The following is a 23,492-nucleotide window of genomic DNA, read 5'->3' as shown; positions in this document are numbered from 1 at the left end:
ACAGTAAATTTAGCAATACACAATCCATTTTTTATAAAATATTGCATTGCCTTTTTCTCAAGAAAGACCTCTGTTGTGGGGTGGTACCTTCATAAGTCAAGGTAACTGTTATTACAAATATATTTGGCCATATTGCATTTCATTCTAGGACAGTAACTTCAGCAATATACAATGCATTTCGTATACAATATTGCATTGTACAAGAAAGACCTCTGTTGATTTTGTCTGGGGAGTGGGATCTTTAGAGTCAAGGTAACTATTATTACATCCTAAACCAAAAGGTCTTTTCAACCAGTTCAGTGAAACATGCTTCATATATTATAACCCTTTTACCTAACAAAGACCCCTATTTATTTGGGAGTCAGTGGCTTAAGTTCAAGGTTATGATAATTAAATTTTGCCCTTGCATTTCATTACTGAATGTCTGTCCAGTGGCATAAGTGGTTAGAAGCTCCGCCTCAGATGTGGGAGGTAATGGTTTCGAACCCCAGCTAAGTCATACCAAAGACTTATAAAAATGGTATTACAGCTGCCTCACTTGGTGCTCAGCATTAAGAGTTTAGTGTTAGGACTGGTCGGCCTGGTGTCAGGATGATGTGACTGGGTGGAACATTATGCTACATATCTGCCACGTAATGTCCCAGTGCATGACATCACTTTAAACTGTCACTCTGCAGACATTGTAGCGATATGACTGAAAGATTGCTAAAGCCACATTAAAAATCACACAGACAAACACACACACACACACACACAGAATATCTCTTGAACAATTTTTAAGGAAACTTAGTGTATGTTCCCTTTGAATAAATTGTCCAAAAAAGAACACAGTGATTTCAAAGTTGAAGGTTGGAAGTCAAGGTCAGTTACTAAAATTAGGGATCTAATCCTTCATTTCATTTCTGGACAAGCATTGTACATAAATTCCTTAATGTTGGTAATGTACTTGTGCCTTGTATATTACTCATGTTACTTCATGTAATCTTGGTTAAATTCTTGGAAACACTAACATATCAGTCAATGATACTATTGGAAACACAAACATAACACTTAATGATACTATTGGAAACCATAACATAGCAGTCAATGATACTATTGGAAACTAACATAGTAGACAATGATACCATTGAAAAAACTAACACAGCAGGAGATGATACCATTGGAACATTAACATTGCAGGCAATGATACCCATTGGAAACGCTAACATAGCAGGAGATGATACCATTGGAAACACTAACATAGCAGGCAGTGATACCATTGGAAACACTAACATTGTGATACCATTGGAAACACTAACATAGCAGGCAGTGATACCATGGGAAACACTACCATAGCCTTGCAATGATACTATTGGTGAATGATATTTTATCCTTGTGTTTTTATTCCTCCAGAAAGATGCGGCATATGAGAAGTACCAGATTCCAATTGAAGAGATGCTACACAATGAGAAGCAGGGAGAGTTGAAGAAAGAGGATGAGGAAAAGAAAGCTAAGCAGCTTGAACTGCATAGGGTATTAATGTTTGAATAGAAATAATTAAAGAAATAATTTAGTAAATGCATGAAGATAAATATAAAGAAAGATAACAGATAGATTTGGCACAATTGTCCATACTTTTGAAAATACTGTATTGATCCCCCCTTTTGATGTCATCCCTTCTGCAATAAAATGATAGCTTCCCATGCATTAATCTATAACTAATATAAGTATGCATTTACAAGTCCCTCCTATGCCAACAAAACCCACTGTAAATGTGAAAAATTGTGGCTTTATTTGCTTGATCAGTTGACTTGTAGACAATTAATGAAGCACCCAGTCTCATGATGCACTGATGTCAGAAAAGGGATTAAGTACTAAATTCCATTAGAGCACTGCATGTGTTCATGTTATGCTTTTCTTAAAACATATGATCTGTGGACTTTAATTATAATAATTTTAATATCTAGCAATCTTAACTTCAGTGGAGATTTTATCTGAGATTATTGATACTGTTGTGGAGAGTTGGGTGTATTATGTAAAATCAATTTGGTAACTATGTGTAGTACACTCCTTTGAGTGTATTTATTCTTACTTGCTATCAAAAACAGTACAGTGTAGTATGTAAAATTGATGTGGTAAATATGTGTATTACACCAGCTTGAGTGTATTAATTTTTACTTGCTATAAAATACAGTACAGTGTAGTATGTAAAATTGATAAGATACCAATGTGTAGTATTCCACTTTCAGTGTATTAATTCTTACTTGCTATAAAATACAGTACAGTGTAGTATGTAAAATTGATGTGGTAACAATGTGTAGTTTGCCTTTTTCAATGTATTAATTTTTACTTGCTATCACATACAGTACAGTGTAGTATGTAAAACTGATAAGGTAACAATGTGTAGTTTGCCTTTTTCAATGTATTAATTTTTACTTGCTATAAAATAAAGTACAGTGTAGTATGTAAAATTGATAAGATAACAATGTGTAGTATGCCACTTTCAGTGTCTTAATTCTTACTCACTCTAAAATACAGAACAGTGTAGTATGTAAAATTGATGTGGTAACAATGTGTAGTTTGCCACTTTCAGTGTATTAAGTCTTACTCACTATCAAATACAATACAGTGTATTATGTATAATTGATAAGGTAACAATGTGTAGTATGCCACTTTCAGTGTATTAATTCTTACTTGCTATAAAATACAGTACAGTGTAGTATGTAAAGTTGATGTGGTAACGTGTAGTTTGCCACTTGCAGTGTATTAATTCGTACTCACTATCAAATACAATACAGTGTAGTATGTAAAACTGATAAGGTAACAATGTGTATTACACCAATTTGAGTGTATTAATTCTTACTCACTATCAAATACAGAAAAGTGTTGTGTTTAAAATTGATAAGATAAAAATGTGTAGTTTGCAACTTTCAGTGTATTAATTCTTACTCACTATCAAAAACAGTACAGTACAGTATGTAAACTTTATGTGGTAACTCTGTGTAGTTTGCCACTTACTTGCTATCAAATACAGTACAGTATGTAAACTTTATGTGGTAACTATGTTTAGTTTGCCACTTTCAGTGTATTAATTCTTACTCGCTATCAAATACAGAACAGTGTAGTATGTAAAATTGATAAGATAAAAATGTGTATTACACCAGTTTGAGTGTATTAATTTTTACTCAATATCAAATACAGAAAAGTGTTGTATGTAAAATTGATAAGATAAAAATGTGTAGTTTGCCACTTTCAGTGTATTAATTCTTACTCGCTATAAAATACAGTACAGTGTAGTATGTAAAATTGATATGGTAACAATGTGTAGTTTGCCACTTTCAGTGTATTAATTCTTACTCACTATCAAATACAGTACAATATAGTATGTAAACTTTATGTGGTAACTATGTGTAGTACACCAGTTTGAGTTTAGTAATCCTTACTCTCCATCAGATATGTAATCATATCAATTTTAAACATGTTTTAATTAACAGAAGAATTTCAATTTTACTTAGAAGTTTTCGTATGTATTTATATTACAAAATAAAAATAATAATAACAATGATGATGGTGAGATGTTGATATCGATGATAATAATTACAACATATTATTATGGTCCTTCTTAATTAAGATGATGATGATGGTGATGATGTTGGTGATGATTATGATGATAGTTACAATTATGTCATTATTGTTCTTCTTTCATGATAATAATAACAACACCATAATTGTAAGTATCATCATGACATAAATTTTGAGATTTCACCATGCATATTTGATTTTATAATGCTGCTCAGTTTTGGACATCACTAGCACACAATTCTCAAACAGGAATGTCTGAAAGCATATTTGTATCTTACTGTTAAAAGATTGCCTTTACTTTGTGTTTATCCATATGCGTGTGAGTGTACAAAATGCAGATCTGCATGAACTAATGACATCAGTATGAGAGAGGGAGAGGGATAATTTACCAAAATATATTAGTCACTCCCACAGAATACATCAATGAGTCAACAGCTGTCATTGTCAAATCAATATTATGAAAGCTGTTAATGCCAGTCTTTAACAATGTTTTGAAAGAAACACAGCAAGTGGGATGGGGACATACTAAGTATACAGAAAGACACATAAATATTTATTTTACAATACGAGTACAATCTCCTGCACATGTTTATTAACATATGAATGAGTTAACGATGGTGTTGGTGTTCTCAGGTGATTTAATTGCCAAAATGTTGGTGGCTGATACAGCATTTGCATGTGAAATTATGTTTCTAAAAATGGAAGCATGCAGGATTGGTAACGCATAATGTACCAAGAGAATTTCATTATTAGCTAACTTTTAACACTGGGCAGATAAATAATGCACTCTTAAATACTCTTCTACTGAAGATCATGTGAAGGTCATGTGACTCCCTCTTCCGAAATCACATGCCTTCATTTTCCAGCTGGTTATGTAAAACATGCAAATAGACCGATGGCTTGTTATTCTTGCCTGATTTTTGAGAGAAAAAAATACGGTTTCAGGGACAAGAATTTTTGTATTTAATATCTTTGAATAGTTTAAAGCCACAGCCAGGACAAAAATGTAATCACCTGGAGAGAAACCCTTGAAGATATGGTATTTTTGGTGATATGAAAGAAGGCTTTATAGACTGAGTGCTGAAAGAAGAGAATTTCTTTCCAAATTATCATAACATTATCATATATACACACATGACTGCCATAACTATCCAACAGTTCAATAGATATACAAGATTATTGCCTGGATAATATAGCAAATTAGGCAAGGTAGCCAATGAATTTATAGGAAACACAGCTTAATTAACATTAAGATAAATGTGTGCAGATATCAGATTACTAATATGTCATTAAAGTTTAGTGAATGTTTCATTTGAGCATATTAGCTATATAAAATGAAAGCAAATTACTGATTGGCAGGTAAAAATAAACATTTCTGGAGACACTTTTATCCAGGATTATTTCAATCAAATAGTAAAACATATCTCAAAAGACCACTGCTGTGAGAAACCACCTGTCTTATAGAACGCATTCTCTATCCCTCGATTTACTGATTATATAGCATAATGAACTAACTCAAGGGAACATGAATTTTGTTAGAATGAGTGTTCTTTTGAAGACAGATTCTACTGTATGAGGGGTACATAAAAAGTTCTGAGTATAAGTTCACTTCATAAAAAAGTTCTTTATTACATACTAAATGATATATCAGTGTATTCCCTCAAAGTACTCCCCATGCACCTTGACACACTTTCTCTGACTAATTATTCAAGGTCACTGTTATTTACCAATGTCACATCACACACACATATATGCATTGCCCTGCACATGCATCTGATTTGGCAGATCATTTGATGGAATGTTATTTTGTCTATTGATCCGCATTAAACTCTGCACATTTATTGGCTATGTCATGACAAGGAAATGGAAGCTAAGTGCCCTCCCAAGGCGGCCAGCTTGGGCTACATTCCTTGGGTTATAAATCCAACACTACCAACTGAGCTACCACAGATTTCTGTCTGTCCTGACAGACACCAACATTTCTATCATATTCATCACATAATATTTAGCAAAAAGTATAAATTCACTCAGTTTGTATGCTAGGTAAAACTATGTAATTTAAGGTGGGAATTTTGCATTTTTCTATACATGTCTAACTATATTTCAGAATGCATATGTTGAGGGAATGGATGGTCCAAGCTTGTTTGACATGATGTATTCAGATGACGCAGAAGGAAACAGACTCAAGGAGATGCCAGGTGTAGATGATCTGATTCTCACATATCCTTTTTTTTGGTGTAATATTGCTTTTTATACCAGTAGATCCTGATATACCCTAATACTATAAAATGACATCTGTGTGGCTTGCTTGAAATTATGGATACAATGAAGAGCTTAGACCCTGATCTGCCTTTGTATTATTTAATGGCAGATATGGGTGCAATGTTTGCTATTCAACTCGCATTTAATGTTAAATTATGGAATATGTATTCCAAGGGCTGGAATTTGCAAAACATAAGTTTCCGATACAAATTTTTTTTTGTGATTCAGATTTCTAATCAAGATTGAGCCAAGAAAATTTGCAACAATTCTTCAAAATAGTGCAGAAACATTTCCTGCAATTATTTTAATTATTTTTTTAGGTATTTATTGCAATGGAAAAGTTAAGTCTAATCTCAGTCTCAGATTTTATTTTTTAATTAAATTAAGACCATATAGCAACCAAATGTCTCTGCCTTCAAGATATTATCATCAGCTATAATTGTTAATATTTTAATGTTGTCAAGCTGGCCTGGAAAATAATATACATGTTTTAGGACTCATTGAAACCAAATTAAATGCTAACCACAATGATAATCCATTTCACTGTCAAGGATACAATAAACCATTATGAAGGGACAGAGAGACAGCGGGGGGGGTGGGGGGGCAGGTGTATTGTTGTATACATTAAGGAAGATGTAAATGCAGAAGGCAACTTGATTTGGAATCACATGAAATTGAGAGTGTCTGGGTGGAAAGTTTTCAAAATAATGCAAAATCATTCATAGTTGGTTTCATTTACAGGCCAGCTTCCTCCAAAGCAATTTGGAATGATAACTTTTTGAAACAAATGGAAAATGTTCTTGCACAGAGAAAGAAATATATATACTCAGTGATATAAATAAGGACCTTCTCAAGACTCAAATAAGGAAAAAATGGATGGAATTCATTGAATCATTAGGCCTAGTCCAGCTGGTAAATGAGCCCACAAGGGTAACAGAAAAATCAAGCACTCTTATTGATCACATTTATACCAACCTACCAGACAATGTGGCTTGTGTTAATATACAGAATGTTGGTCTTAGTGACCACTATCCTACTTTTTTGACAAGAAAGGTTAAATGCAAGAGAAATAAGAAAAATATACACAAAACTATCACTTACAGATCGTTCAAAATTTTTAATGAAGAATAATTTCTCAAAAATGACCTATATAAAGTTCCATGGAATATAATCCAAAATTTGGATGACATAGATGAAGCTCTGAGGGTGTGGAGTGACTTATTTATGGATGTAGTATCTAAGCATGCACCACTGAAAGTACATCAAGTAAAGAATGAAATCCAACCTAATTGGCTTACTACTGAAATCCTAGATGCTATGAAAACATGAGACCAATTCAAGGCTATGGGAAACCATGCACAATATAAAGTATGGAGACATAAAATAACAAGTATGATTAAAATAGCTTAAAAAACTTATTATCAATCATTGCTTGAAAACAAAAAGAGCAACACAAACTCCATTTGAAAAGTCTTCAGTGAATTTACTGGAGGAACACATAAAGATCAGACAAATAAAATTCACTCACTTCTGGTAAATGACACCATAGTCACTGATGACACTGACAGTGCAAATGTTTTCAATGATTTTTTCATTAACATTACCACAAAATTAAAAGAACCAGTGATAGAAAACAACTTTAATGAACTGAAAAAAGTTCTGCAACAGCAAAATCTCTAAGGAGGTATGTTTCTCTATCCCACCAGTATCAAAACACTTTGTTAAAAAATGTCTCAGTGAACTTGATACCATGAAAGCTACAGGACTTGATCAGATTGGTCCATAACTCATTAAATCTTCTGCCTCTGCTATTAAGATAGCATAACATTCATAATCAATTTAATTATTGCAACCTCATCTGTCCCCATATATGGAAAACTGTAAAAGTAACTCCTATTCACAAAATCTGGTTCTAATGATGATGCTGATAACTACCGACCAATCTCAATACTAACGAACTTATCAAAATTGATTGAAAAACATGTCCATGACTCATTTGTATCATATTTAACCGAACACTTGCGGTTACACCCTAATCAATCAGGCTTTAGACAGAAACATTCATGTGAGACTGCCTTGATCTCCCTGGCTGATAAATGGCTTCAAGCACTTGACCAAGGTAGAATAATAGGATCTGTATTTGTAGATTTCAGGAAAGCTTTTGACATGGTGGATCATGAAACCCTTCTGAAGAAACTGAAAATCTACCAACGTGATGAAATCACAGTTAGATGGTTTACTTCATACTTAAGTGAGAGAACATATGTTTATATAAATAATATTCTGTCTGAACCTGGAACAATTAGATATGGAGTACCACAAGGCTCAATTCTAGGTCCATTACTTTTTATTTTATTTATTAATGACCTATCACTTTTATTAAGGGACTCAATATCATCTGCAGATGACACAACATTGTCAGACAGCCAAAACACAAAGCATGAACTCAGAATTTCTTTACAGAATGCCCTAAACAAACTGGACAACTGGTGCACATGGTGGTAAATACTGGTAAAACTAAACATTTTCTTATCTCAATACAGCAAAAAAGGACAAATCTTGATAGTGATGAACTATGTCTGACATGGAAGGATAAAAATTTGCAAATGGTCTGTCATGATAGATTACTTTGTGTTTTGGTAGATAATAACCTATCATGGACTGAACATATCAAACATATCAGTAAAAAAGTCAACTCAAGTTTATGGCTTCTCAGTACGATAAGACATTTTCTCCCTGAAAGGCACAGAAAACTATTTTATAACAGTTACATACAACTCTATTTAGACTACTGTAATACAGTATGGGGTAATTCAAATGATAAAATCATAGGAAACCTGGCACATCTTTAAAAAAATGGCATTTGGGCTAATATCAGTACAGAAAGAAAACAAGGACAATTTAGCTGGTAAGTTAAAAGAATTACCTATTAAAGACCAAAGCCTTTTGAGAAAAGCCAAATTAATGCACAGGATATCCAATAATAGTGCTCCTGAATATTTACAATCACTATTCTAGCATAGGCTACCTGAAATACTCCCCACCTGCGATCCATGTCTACCAAACAGTATAAAATTCCCAAACTAAATAAGGAATTACTTTTAAAAAAAGTTTCCAATGCTCTGGAACTTTGCTCTGGAATAGTATTCCAGCTGAGATTAGAAATGCCCACTCTATTTCCTTCTTCCAAACCCAATATATCCATTGGCTTCAGAGATGTGGCTAAAATAAATGAATTCCTTTGTAATGAGGGCCTCAAGGTTGATTAGTTCTTAGCTAATTGCATTACCCTCTTTAAATAAAGTCATTATTATTATTATTATTATTAGAGATAAGTAGAGACAATGGGAACTTAAGACAGCACAGAAGAAGCATACCAGCTTCTCCCCTCTGTAGTCACAGGTTCCAGCTTATACAAGATTATGTGGCTACTTTTATGAGAGCGGTAATTTGGTTTTGTTTCTTCAGTTTTCTCCCTCTCATTAGCCACCTCATGTCACCACGAAAGCTTTTGCAAAGTAGTAAATCATCCAACTTTGTCATACGATTGAGATATCAAGAAAACCCACCAATGGCCATAATGGCTAGATTGCAAACCCCTCTTGTTCCAGTGGTGCTGCATTTCTTTTGATACATCCTATGTATAAAGTTACACCACTCTGCAATAATAGCATGTATGAAGCAGCTAAATGCAAGGGTTTGTTGAGATCACTTGAATGTAAATATAGGTCATAGTGACCTAATTTTTATTGCAAATGTGTAGTACTCTTTATGATGTATTAGTATACCAAGTTACATGACTCTTGATACAACAGCATCTGAGAAAATAAGCAAACCAAAAATGTTTGCCCAGGTCACTGTGGAGGGAAATAATTCACAGGGACATAATTTTTATTGAAAGGTATTGTACGTCTCAGTGTCAGAAAAACTGAACTAAGCAAAAGCTCTAACCTATAACAACTGAGTTTAGTGCAAGGTAAGTACAAACCACTGAATCATGAAATATAAATACAGTGATCAAGTGTTTTCACTGCTGGCTGTAGTACTTCTTGTAAACATTTACAAAAGCAATAATATATGTGAAAATGAGCTTAGCAAAAACCCAGACCTCAGTGTTGATGCCATACAGGTAGACAGACATCCTCAGTCCATAAGCCAGCTGTTTTACAATCCAGTTAAATATAGACAAAAATGAAATAAAATTATGATATGTTCTCTGCCTCTCAACAATTTATTGCTTTCACTGTGCTGAATATATGCTGTTATTATGATTGAAAAACGAGGTGCCATTATATACGTAAGCATCAAGAGCTTCACATAATCCCACTTTCAATTATACTAGGGACTTGATTACATTTTTCGTCCCTTCCTGTGATGGTGTTTTTCTAAAACTGACTGCTAATGTATATTAGCTTACTGTAACTATATACAAGGTTTCCTCAATTTGTTAACATACCTTCACAGATTTCTATAGATTTTGCAGTAAAATTTCTTAACATATCTTTTTTTAAGCCAATATTTATTTTTCTTTCTAATTTTCTATCCAGAGGAAGAAATATTTTGCAATATGTCAGTAGATTTATATTTCTGGTATGCCTATCAGGGGAAGAATTTTCCTTGCTTGTTTTGGATTTATATTTCAAGTTGTCCTTTCAGAGGCAGAATTTTGTTTGATTTTTTTAAAATGAAATCTCTTTGTGCTACTCAATTGTTTATTTGCCTTAACACTTTGTTACATTTAAAGAGAAATTTGTGGCAATCTGTCACCAGATGTTTGAGTTTGGTCTTCAGGAGAATGAAAAACGCCAGGAAGAAGTGGCACAGTTCTGGGAATGTGTGGAGGAGGCCAAACTTGAAAACAAAGAAATGGGAATGAAAACCATAGCTGATTTTATGGTGTTCAAAAAGAAGGTACAGTATCTATTCATATACAAGTCAGATCAAACTGAGAACTGCACAGACCTAGATCTGTCATTGCATAATGCCCCAGCAGATCTGGGTCTGTGCAGTCTGTTAGAATTGGTCAGTAGAACAAACAACATAAGCCCTGATGTGCCAGTGCAGTATATGGCATCAAATCAAGGTCTATGTTGTTTGCAGTTAGACTTCATTTATATGTGAGTAAATATGCTATGACCTAATTGGATTAAATTAAGTGAAATGAATGCCCTATTATGAAAACTGTGGAACCAGATCTACTGTTGCACAATACTATAGCTGATCAGGCCAGAGATATTTGCTTAAAATCATAATTAATGATTATGGAAAGTATAAACCTTGATTTCATGGTCAATTGTACAATGTTAGTGTGTGTCTACAATATTCACAGGGCATGTGCCAATTGTAAAAGAAAATATTTGTATGTAGTGCCAATTTTTACAGGTAGATCATTGTTAGTAAGAGGTAAAGTTCTATGGTTACTTAAATTTCACACAATTCCACACATTTGTGTACTATAATAAACTATGGGTATTTAAATTCTACACATTTGTGTACTATAGTAAACTATGGGTATTAAAATTCCACACATTTGTATACTATTATAAACTATGGGTATTAAAATTCCACACGTTTGTGCACTATTATAAACTATGGGTATTCAAATTCCACACATTTATGTACTATTATAAACTATGGGTATTAAAATTCCACACATTTGTGTACTATTATAAACCATGGGTATTAAAATTCCACACATTTATGTACTATTATAAACTATGGGTATTAAAATTCCACACATTTGTGTACTATTATAAACTATGGGTATTAAAATTCCACACATTTGTGTACTATTATAAACTATGGGTATTAAAATTCCACACATTTGTATACTATTATAAACTATGGGTATTAAAATTCCACACGTTTGTGCACTATTATAAACTATGGGTATTCAAATTCCACACATTTATGTACTATTATAAACTATGGGTATTAAAATTCCACACATTTGTGTACTATTATAAACCATGGGTATTAAAATTCCACACATTTATGTACTATTATAAACTATGGGTATTAAAATTCCACACATTTGTGTACTATTATAAACTATGGGTATTAAAATTCCACACATTTGTGTACTATTATAAACTATGGGTATTAAAATTCCACACATTTGTGTACTATAATAAACTATGGGTATTTAAATTCTACACATTTGTGTACTATAGTAAACTATGGGTATTAAAATTCTACACATATGTGTACTATTATAAACTATGGGTATTAAAATTCCACACATTTGTGCACTATTATAAACTATGGGTATTCAAATTCCACACATTTATGTACTATTATAAACTATGGGTATTAAAATTCCACACATTTGTGTACTATTATAAACTATGGGTATTAAAATTCCACACATTTGTGTACTATTATAAACTATGGGTATTAAAATTCCACACATTTGTGTACTATTATAAACTATGGGTATTTAAATTCTACACATTTGTGTACTTTTATAAACTTTGGGTATTTAAATTCTACACATTTGTGTACTATTATAAACTATGGGTATTTAAATTCCACACATTTGTGTACTCTTATAAAGTATGGGTATTCAAATTCCACACATTTGTGTACTATTATAAACTGGGGGTATTTAAATTCACTCATTTGCATACTATTATCAACTATGAGCATTTAAATTCCACACATTTGTGTACTACAGTAAATTAAGGGTATTTAAATTCTACACATTTGTATACTATTATAAACTGTGGGTATTACAGTTCCACACATTTGTGTACTATTATAAACTGTGGGTATTAAAATTCCACACATTTGTGTACTATAATAAACTATGGGCATTTAAATTCTACACATTTGTATACTATAATAAATTCAGGGCATTTAAATTAACACATTTGTATACTATTATAAACTATGGGTATTTAAATTCCACACAGTTGTGTACTATAATAAACTATGGGTATTTAAATTCCACACAGTTGTGTACTATAATAAACTATGGGTATTTAAATTTTACACATTTGTATACTATAATAAATTCAGGGCATTTAAATTAACACATTTGTGTACTATTATAAACTATGGGTATTTAAATTCCACATATTTGTGTACTATTATAAACTGTGGGTATTAAAATTCCACACATTTGTGTATTGTTATAAACTGTGGGTATTAAAATTCCACACATTTGTGTACTATTGTAAACTGTGGGTACTAAAATTCCACACATTTCTGTACTATTATAAGCTATGGGTATGAAAATTCCACACATTTGTGTACTATTATAAACTGTGGGTATTAAAATTCCATACATTTGTGTACTATTATAAACTGTGGGTATTAGAATTCCACACATTTGTGTACTGTTATAAACTGTGGGTATTAAATTTCCACACATTTGTGTACTATTATAAAATATGGATATTGAGATTCCAAACATTTGTGTACTATTATAATTAAAATATAGGTATTGAAATTCCACACATTTGTGTACTATAAAAAACTATGGGTGTTTAAATTCCAGACATTTGTGTACTATTATAATTAAACTATGGATATTTAAATTCCACACATATGTGTGCTATTATAAACTATGTGTATTTAAATTCCACACATTTGTGTACTATAATAAAATATTGGTATTTAAACTCTGCACTTTTGTGCACTATTATAAACTATGGGTGTTTAAATCCCACACACATTTGTGTACCATAATCAACTATGGGTGTTTAAATTCCAGACATTTGTGTACTATAGTAAACAATGGGTGTTTAAATTCCACATATTTGTGTACTATAGTAAACAATGGGTGTTTAAATTCCACATATTTGTGTACTATAGTAAAACATGGATACTCAAATTCCAGACATTTATGTACTACAATAAATTATGGGTACTTAAATTCCATTCACTTGTTTTCTTTAATAAACTTTGGATTTTCAAATTCTACATATTTGTCTACTATAGTCATTGGTTTCTTACTATATTCTATGGCATCATAGAAAAAGTTTTGTCATTATAGATTGTGAAATAACAAAGAATATGACCTAAATTTGATAGTAACGTTATTTATATGGAAAACGTCTATTATGAGAAAAGTTTTACTTTCAGTACCAACTAACTACATAATAATTTGTTGCTAATTACATAATTATAATCAACTTCAATCCAGAAAACTGTTAATATTTTTATTATGGCGCTATGTTGCTAATTAAGTTGAGTATGAAAATCAACATGCATAACAACTATTGAATTTCGCAGGGGTCTTGTCAAAACAGAATATGATTTGCCTGTCAGTTAGATGTGTGAAAACAACTTTATTGAAGCTCCTTTATTTTCAGTGTAGAAACTGCATAACCTCAGATCATTATTCTTTTTGCCTGCATCATTATTTCAAAATATCATTGTTATGCCTGATGGAATTGTTCATTCATTCATAGTTTTCTTGTGCATGTTGTTATTATGTAAATGTTCTGCCACATAATTGGAAGGAATTACTCTATAATGAGCAATTGCTCTACAATGTGGATAGGGTCCAATCTAATACATTTTGTAAAATGTAGATGGTGGATATATAAGCAGATAAAGGTATTTAATGTAAATTTTTTACCAAACGTTTGTAAAAGTGGTGGATGGGCTTATCATTGGGTATGTATGTATGTATATAGGTAGGTAGGTAGGTGGGAATTAATATATGTATTTATTCCAGGCCTTCCAAGAGCTAGGCCAGATCAGTGACTCAACTCTGCTAGACACAAAGGTCAAGGAGTTCAACACCCAGGTGTCTGAGTTGTGGGACAAACTGATGGGACTCGAGTTACAGCTTGTAGACCAGCTAGAGGTAAATCTGTTTCCTGTTATTCCCTCCTGCACCAGACAAAAATATAATAAAACTGATTAAAAATGGAAAGAATTACAACCAGCTTTGGATCACCAGTGAGAAAACTGCATAGTATGGCTGTTGGAATATGTTGCCTTTTTATTCTCTATAATTTTCTAATCAGTGGTAACCATAGAGAATAGGGCCCAATACCTCATTGGAAAAAATATTTGTTCTGTGTACAAAAGACAATGAACTCTAAGAGTGAAGTATGAAATGATTTATTACCAGAAAAGATTTAATCTCTTGTTGGCTGACATGATATCTGACCAAATTTAATCTATTTTGGCTGACATGATGTCTGACCAAATTTAATCTATTGTTGGTTGACATGATGTCTAACCAAACATAACAGACAGCAAGCCAACATACAGGATTTCTAATTTTGTACAAATGATGGCAATCCATCATCAAATATGGCCAGCATTACTAGAAAGAGGAAAGCCTTTAAACACATTATAATAGAAAGTATTCTTACATGAAAGCCTTTCAAATTCATACAGATGATGCCAATCTGCAATTAAATATGACCATCATGACTAAAATTAGACAGTCCATCAAGAAATACATATTATTTCATAAGTCAGTTTCTTTGCAGCTTTTATCTTTTATTTTATTGCTGATTATTGAAATACTCTTATTAATTTGGCAACAAAAATATTTTCTTACATGTTCATTCATTGTCCTTTGTCCTTGAACCTAATATCATTAAACTTGTCACATATACTGTCACAATACACAAACACAGGCGACATTTGCTTTAATTCATGATTAATTCTATTGAACTGGCATCACTGAAGGTATTCTTAAGTTATATCCATGAACTGTGTTTGATAAAAAATCCATTCATAATTTTATGTTTTACCTTGTACTCAAACTTCCCAAATAAATCCAAACTTTTGACCTTGAAATCAATGTTGCAGAGTGCTGTCTATCAACTTGTTTACTGAAAAGCAGTGAAATGCAACATCTGGTCAGAATTTAGTGGCATATATACAAGTAACTGCCATCATAAGCTCATTGAAGTACAAATGCAAGCAATAACATCCGACTTGACCTCATGGTCAAATAATTTTGGTTTATAAATTTGTTCACAGTAGTGTGACTATTGGTGGTTAGATCTGCAACATTTTCATTCAGGTTCTGCTACATGTTTATAAAACCATCCGGCCATAAGATGATTTTAAAGATGGACATTTATTGCAGCCATTTTGGAGATTAGATTAATATGATTCTAATACAGGACAGAAGGTATTTGGACATGAAGATCTTTCAAGTTTGTACATAAAAATAAAAAAAAACAAATTTAAATAGCTTAGTGTTAACAAAAATGGCTGAAGAGAATTTGACCAAGTTGACAACAATCATTCTGGTATGAAGACTGTATCAATTTGTGCAAAGAACGCTGATAGGCCAAAAGATGCTGAGAGACCAAAGGATGCTGATAGATCAAAGGATGCTGATAGGCCAAAGGACGCTGATAGGCCAAAGGATGCTGATAGGCCAAAGGACATTGATAGACCAAAGTATGCTGATGGGCCAAAGGACACTGATAAGCCAAAGGATGCTGAGAGACCAAAGGATGCTGATAGGCAAAAGGATGCTGATAGGCCAAAAGACACTGATAGGCCAAAAGATGCTGATAGACCAAAGGATGCTGATAGGCAAAAGGATGCTGATAGGCAAAAGGATGCTGATAGACCAAAGGATGCTGATGGGCCAAAGGACACTGATATGCCAAAAGATGCTGAGAGACCAAAGGATGCTGATAGGCAGAAGGATGCTGATAGGCAAAAGGATGCTGATAGGCCAAAAGACGCTGAGAGACCAAAGGATGCTGATAGGCCAAAGGACACTGATAGGCCAAAAGACGCTGAGAGACCAAAGGATGCTGATAGGCAAAAGGATGCTGATAGGCCAAAAGACGCTGAGAGACCAAAGGATGCTGATAAGCCAAAGGACACTGATAGGCAAAAGGATGCTGATAGGCCATCAAATATGGCCATTATTTCTTTAACTCAAACAAAGCAAAAAACTTTTAAAATTCATTGTTGTCAAACAAAACTAAACAGCTTTGGACCAAAATTTGAAAGAAAGCAACTTGGGATAAAGGCCCTTTAAGAATGTACAATTGATGAGGATCAATCATCAAATAAAGAAACTGTTACTTAAAATAGAAAAATATTTAAATGTCAACATGCATCATATTAATCCAAATCTTTTGGTGAATTGTTCTTGCATTGGCTATATAGGTCAGCTAAGTAAATAAATTTTCTGATGTAATACAATCTTTTTCAGGAGGTGATTAAAGACTATGAGAGAAACATGGCTGACATGGTATCGACCTTCCTGGAGAACATTCAGGGTTTCCTGTCCCAATGTCGTGACCTTGAGAACATCCACCACGAGAGAATGATGGAGCTTTCAATAATTACACTGGAAAAAGTCATCAAAAATGAGCTGGATGAGGAAATATCAGAGGATTTAAGAATGGTAAGTTTTTTTAGCTGTTTAAGATTGAATTTTAATGTAATGATGTTAAAAGAACTATCTCAGCTTTCATCTCAATGTGACTGAATATGAGTGATATACACATTTCTGATGAGAGTCATAGTAATACAGGTGACAAACTCATCATAATTAGGTTGTGGCTTCTGACCCTGTCCACACCAGGTTACATTTTACCCTCATTGTTTAGGAACTAATTAGTATAGACCAGCCCAGGCTGGCTGCTATGGTGAACCTTTGGTATTGCATTTTACCCTCATTGCTTTGAGATGAAATAGTCTTTTATGTTTGGATGTGATGCTGAACAAACCAATCAACAAACTGAAAAACTTTTCAGACACTCATTAGTCAAGTTTACTTTGAACTCAAGTTTATATTGCTCTACATAAGATTGATTTGAAAACAGTCTCAATCCATGCATTAACAGACATCTAATACTGTGTCCTTGCTGGCTTGAACTCGGGCTTAAACATTTAATGATGTTGCACAGTTGCCCATTTCAGTCAAGTAGCAACTTAATATAAGGTCAGGTATCATACAATACTACAGTACTGGTGATGTATAAGGTCAGGTATCATACAATACTACAGTACTGGTGATGTATAAGGTCAGGTATCATACAATACTACAGTACTGGTGATGTATAAGGTCAGGTATCATACAATACTACCATACTGGTGATGTATAAGGTCAGGTATCATACAATACTACAGTACTGGTGATGTATAAGGTCAGGTATCATACAATACTACAGTACTGGTGATGTATAAGGTCAGGTATCATACAATACTACCATACTGGTGATGTATAAGGTCAGGTATCATACAATACTACCATACTGGTGATGTATAAGGTCAGGTATCATACAATACTACAGTACTGGTGATGTATAAGGTCAGGTATCATACAATACTACAGTACTGGTGATGTATAAGGTCAGGTATCATACAATACTACAGTACTGGTGATGTATAAGGTCAGGTATCATACAATACTACCATACTGGTGATGTATAAGGTCAGGTATCATACAATACTACCATACTGGTGATGTATAAGGTCAGGTATCATACAATACTACCACACTGGTGATGTATAAGGTCAGGTATCATACAATACTACAGTACTGGTGATGTATAAGGTCAGGTATCATACAATGCTACAGTACTGGTGATGTATAAGGTCAGGTATCATACAATACTACAGTACTGGTGATGTACAAGGTCAGGTATCATACAATGCTACAGTACTGGTGATGTACAAGGTCAGGTATCATACAATGCTACAGTACTGGTGATGTACAAGGTCAGGTATCATACAATACTACAGTACTGGTGATGTATAAGGTCAGGTATCATACAATACTACAGTACTGGTGATGTATAAGGTCAGGTATCATACAATGCTACAGTACTGGTGATGTACAAGGTCAGGTATCATACAATGCTACAGTACTGGTGATGTATAAGGTCAGGTATCATACAATGCTACAGTACTGGTGATGTATAAGGTCAGGTATCATACAATGCTACAGTACTGGTGATGTATAAGGTCAGGTATCATACAATACTACCATACTGGTGATGTATAAGGTCAGGTATCATACAATACTACAGTACTGGTGATGTATAAGGTCAGGTATCATACAATACTACAGTACTGGTGATGTACAAGGTCAGGTATCATACAATGCTACAGTACTGGTGATGTATAAGGTCAGGTATCATACAATACTACAGTACTGGTGATGTATAAGGTCAGGTATCATACAATACTACCATACTGGTGATGTATAAGGTCAGGTATCATACAATACTACAGTACTGGTGATGTATAAGGTCAGGTATCATACAATACTACAGTACTGGTGATGTACAAGGTCAGGTATCATACAATACTACCATACTGGTGATGTATAAGGTCAGGTATCATACAATACTACCATACTGGTGATGTACAAGGTCAGGTATCATACAATACTACCATACTGGTGATGTATAAGGTCAGGTATCATACAATACTACAGTACTGGTGATGTATAAGGTCAGGTATCATACAATACTACAGTACTGGTGATGTATAAGGTCAGGTATCATACAATACTACCATACTGGTGATGTATAAGGTCAGGTATCATACAATACTACAGTACTGGTGATGTATAAGGTCAGGTATCATACAATACTACCATACTGGTGATGTATAAGGTCAGGTATCATACAATACTACCATACTGGTGATGTATAAGGTCAGGTATCATACAATACTACCATACTCGTGATGTATAAGGTCAGGTATCATACAATACTACCATACTGGTGATGTATAAGGTCAGGTATCATACAATACTACCATACTGGTGATGTATAAGGTCAGGTATCATACAATACTACAGTACTGGTGATGTATAAGGTCAGGTATCATACAATACTACCATACTGGTGATGTATAAGGTCAGGTATCATACAATACTACAGTACTGGTGATGTATAAGGTCAGGTATCATACAATACTACCATACTGGTGATGTATAAGGTCAGGTATCATACAATACTACCATACTGGTGATGTATAAGGTCAGGTATCATACAATACTACCATACTGGTGATGTATAAGGTCAGGTATCATACAATACTACAGTACTGGTGATGTATAAGGTCAGGTATCATACAATACTACCATACTGGTGATGTATAAGGTCAGGTATCATACAATACTACCATACTGGTGATGTATAAGGTCAGGTATCATACAATACTACAGTACTGGTGATGTATAAGGTCAGGTATCATACAATACTACAGTACTGGTGATGTACAAGGTCAGGTATCATACAATACTACCATACTGGTGATGTACAAGGTCAGGTATCATACAATACTACCATACTGGTGATGTACAAGGTCAGGTATCATACAATACTACCATACTGGTGATGTACAAGGTCAGGTATCATACAATACTACAGTACTGGTGATGTATAAGGTCAGGTATCATACAATACTACAGTACTGGTGATGTATAAGGTCAGGTATCATACAATACTACCATACTGGTGATGTATAAGGTCAGGTATCATACAATACTACAGTACTGGTGATGTATAAGGTCAGGTATCATACAATACTACCATACTGGTGATGTATAAGGTCAGGTATCATACAATACTACCATACTGGTGATGTATAAGGTCAGGTATCATACAATACTACCATACTGGTGATGTATAAGGTCAGGTATCATACAATACTACAGTACTGGTGATGTATAAGGTCAGGTATCATACAATACTACCATACTGGTGATGTACAAGGTCAGGTATCATACAATACTACCATACTGGTGATGTATAAGGTCAGGTATCATACAATACTACAGTACTGGTGATGTATAAGGTCAGGTATCATACAATACTACAGTACTGGTGATGTATAAGGTCAGGTATCATACAATACTACCATACTGGTGATGTATAAGGTCAGGTATCATACAATACTACAGTACTGGTGATGTATAAGGTCAGGTATCATACAATACTACAGTACTGGTGATGTATAAGGTCAGGTATCATACAATACTACCATACTGGTGACGTATAAGGTCAGGTATCATACAATACTACCATACTGGTGATGTATAAGGTCAGGTATCATACAATACTACCATACTGGTGATGTATAAGGTCAGGTATCATACAATACTACCATACTGGTGATGTATAAGGTCAGGTATCATACAATACTACAGTACTGGTGATGTATAAGGTCAGGTATCATACAATACTACCATACTGGTGATGTATAAGGTCAGGTATCATACAATACTACCATACTGGTGATGTATAAGGTCAGGTATCATACAATACTACCATACTGGTGATGTATAAGGTCAGGTATCATACAATACTACAGTACTGGTGATGTATAAGGTCAGGTATCATACAATACTACCATACTGGTGATGTATAAGGTCAGGTATCATACAATACTACCATACTGGTGATGTATAAGGTCAGGTATCATACAATACTACCATACTGGTGATGTATAAGGTCAGGTATCATACAATACTACAGTACTGGTGATGTATAAGGTCAGGTATCATACAATACTACCATACTGGTGATGTATAAGGTCAGGTATCATACAATACTACCATACTGGTGATGTATAAGGTCAGGTATCATACAATACTACCATACTGGTGATGTATAAGGTCAGGTATCATACAATACTACAGTACTGGTGATGTATAAGGTCAGGTATCATACAATACTACCATACTGGTGATGTATAAGGTCAGGTATCATACAATACTACAGTACTGGTGATGTATAAGGTCAGGTATCATACAATACTACCATACTGGTGACGTATAAGGTCAGGTATCATACAATACTACCATACTGGTGATGTATAAGGTCAGGTATCATACAATACTACCATACTGGTGATGTATAAGGTCAGGTATCATACAATACTACCATACTGGTGATGTATAAGGTCAGGTATCATACAATACTACAGTACTGGTGATGTATAAGGTCAGGTATCATACAATACTACCATACTGGTGATGTATAAGGTCAGGTATCATACAATACTACCATACTGGTGATGTATAAGGTCAGGTATCATACAATACTACCATACTGGTGATGTATAAGGTCAGGTATCATACAATACTTCAGTACTGGTGATGTATAAGGTCAGGTATCATACAGTACTACAGTACTGGTGATGTACAGTGTTTGTGATATTTGCATGTTCCACAGAACTAGCCATGTTACCCTCATATAAGATGCAAACTGGATTTAAAAAATAATGCTTAAAAAAAGTTGTTGCCATTTTTGTGATATTTGTCTTGATATATTGTACCAAAGTCAAACCGTAGACAAACATATACACTATGCACTATTCAGACAAACATATACACTATGCAGTATTCAGGCAATGAAACAGATGACAATACATTTACCTGTGTCTTGATTGCAGCTTTTCGTAGATAAAGACACCATCATCAATGCAGTCAGTTCCTCCCATGATTCCCATCTTTTGAAAATTGATAACAAGGAAGATGACATTGTGACACGGATCAACAACTGGTTAAAAACAATGATTCAACAGATTCATGAGGAACAGGAAATTGTCAGAAACAGAAGGAGGGTGTCAGAAATCAACAACTTGATCGATCATTTGAGAGATGAAATTGATGGTCTTGAAATTCAGCAAGGGGCTCAGTATTAGGTAAAACTGTATTAAAAGGATTAAAATTCATGCATTCATAAAGAAGGCATATACAAACACGTTTCAACATGACATTCTGCTTGGCAGCAGTGGTAGCATCAACAATAATGACTTTGCAATGAAAACAGGACAGTGATTTCTTACTCTCTAATTAAGATTATAGTTCTAAAAGTATACTGTTGGAATATGAAGCCAAAATGAATTTAGTAGTCTGATGATTCAGAAGCAGAACACTATAATTAAATGCATGAAGCTGTAATTTGAAAGGTACATAGTATGAATTATGCAGGTATCCCAAGAAAAATAATGGCAAAAGTTCAGTTTTTGAAGTTCATATAAATTTGAGGATTCATTAGCTATAATAAAAATTGCTTCAAGATCCACACATTTTATCAATAAACATTATCTATGATAATTAACTGGGGCTGAAAGCCTGCAAAGTTTGTACAGTAGGTCAATGTAAATTTGTAAATAAAAGTCTTAGCTGTACCTTGTACTTGTTATTTTTGTACCATGCACTTGTCAGAATGTACATTAAAAGCTTGAATTTTACTAGGTACTGATCTCATCCTTGCATAATCTAGACAAAACATTTTTTCTCACAACAATGTTCCTTGTCATCATCATCATTTCTATTATCATTACTATTATCATCATAATCGCTATCATCATTACTAACACATCATATTCAACACCATTTTTGTTATCATCATTGCTGTCATCATCACTACCATCATAATCATCATCATTGTGTTCATACTTTTATAATTACATTTTTCTTTCATTATTACAATTTCCAACAATCTGATTGGCTAGGCCCTTTTAAATTTATCTAGTTCATACCTTCATAAACAGAATTTTTTTTATATAATTTATCCCAGCTCACTGGCACTATTTTCCCCACATTTGCATTCAAATTTAATATGTGTAAAATGTTTGCAAGTTACATTGACATAATGTTGGCTTACATCAACAACGAGGGCAATGGGATCATGAACATAAAATAAAGCTGTGAATGATAAAAAAACAAATAAAAACCTAATGAACAAAACTGACAT

The 23,492-nt window shown here is 33.6% G+C and overlaps 1 protein-coding gene across 1 annotated transcript in view; it reads left to right on the top strand.

Moving 5' to 3' along the window:
• Window positions 1-22,923, top strand: part of LOC149806161 (dynein regulatory complex subunit 3-like) — a 39,737-nt gene extending 16,814 nt beyond the window's left edge. The window contains exons 6-11 of the mRNA XM_089951059.1: window positions 1,393-1,512; window positions 5,669-5,783; window positions 10,562-10,734; window positions 14,510-14,641; window positions 16,979-17,173; window positions 22,183-22,923. Of these exons, the coding sequence (XP_089807185.1) occupies window positions 1,393-1,512; window positions 5,669-5,783; window positions 10,562-10,734; window positions 14,510-14,641; window positions 16,979-17,173; window positions 22,183-22,434 (987 nt within the window). The 3' untranslated portion in view covers window positions 22,435-22,923. The remainder of the gene's footprint in view (window positions 1-1,392; window positions 1,513-5,668; window positions 5,784-10,561; window positions 10,735-14,509; window positions 14,642-16,978; window positions 17,174-22,182) is intronic.
• Window positions 22,924-23,492: the final 569 nt, after the last annotated feature.

This window comes from Sinohyriopsis cumingii, chromosome 2 (assembly GCF_028554795.1).
Source record: "Sinohyriopsis cumingii isolate HCF-2022 chromosome 2, ASM2855479v2, whole genome shotgun sequence".
Classification (NCBI taxonomy): domain Eukaryota; kingdom Metazoa; phylum Mollusca; class Bivalvia; order Unionida; family Unionidae; genus Sinohyriopsis; species Sinohyriopsis cumingii.
The sequence above is the reverse complement of the archived record's forward strand: the minus strand, read 5'-3'. Positions and strand labels throughout refer to the sequence as shown.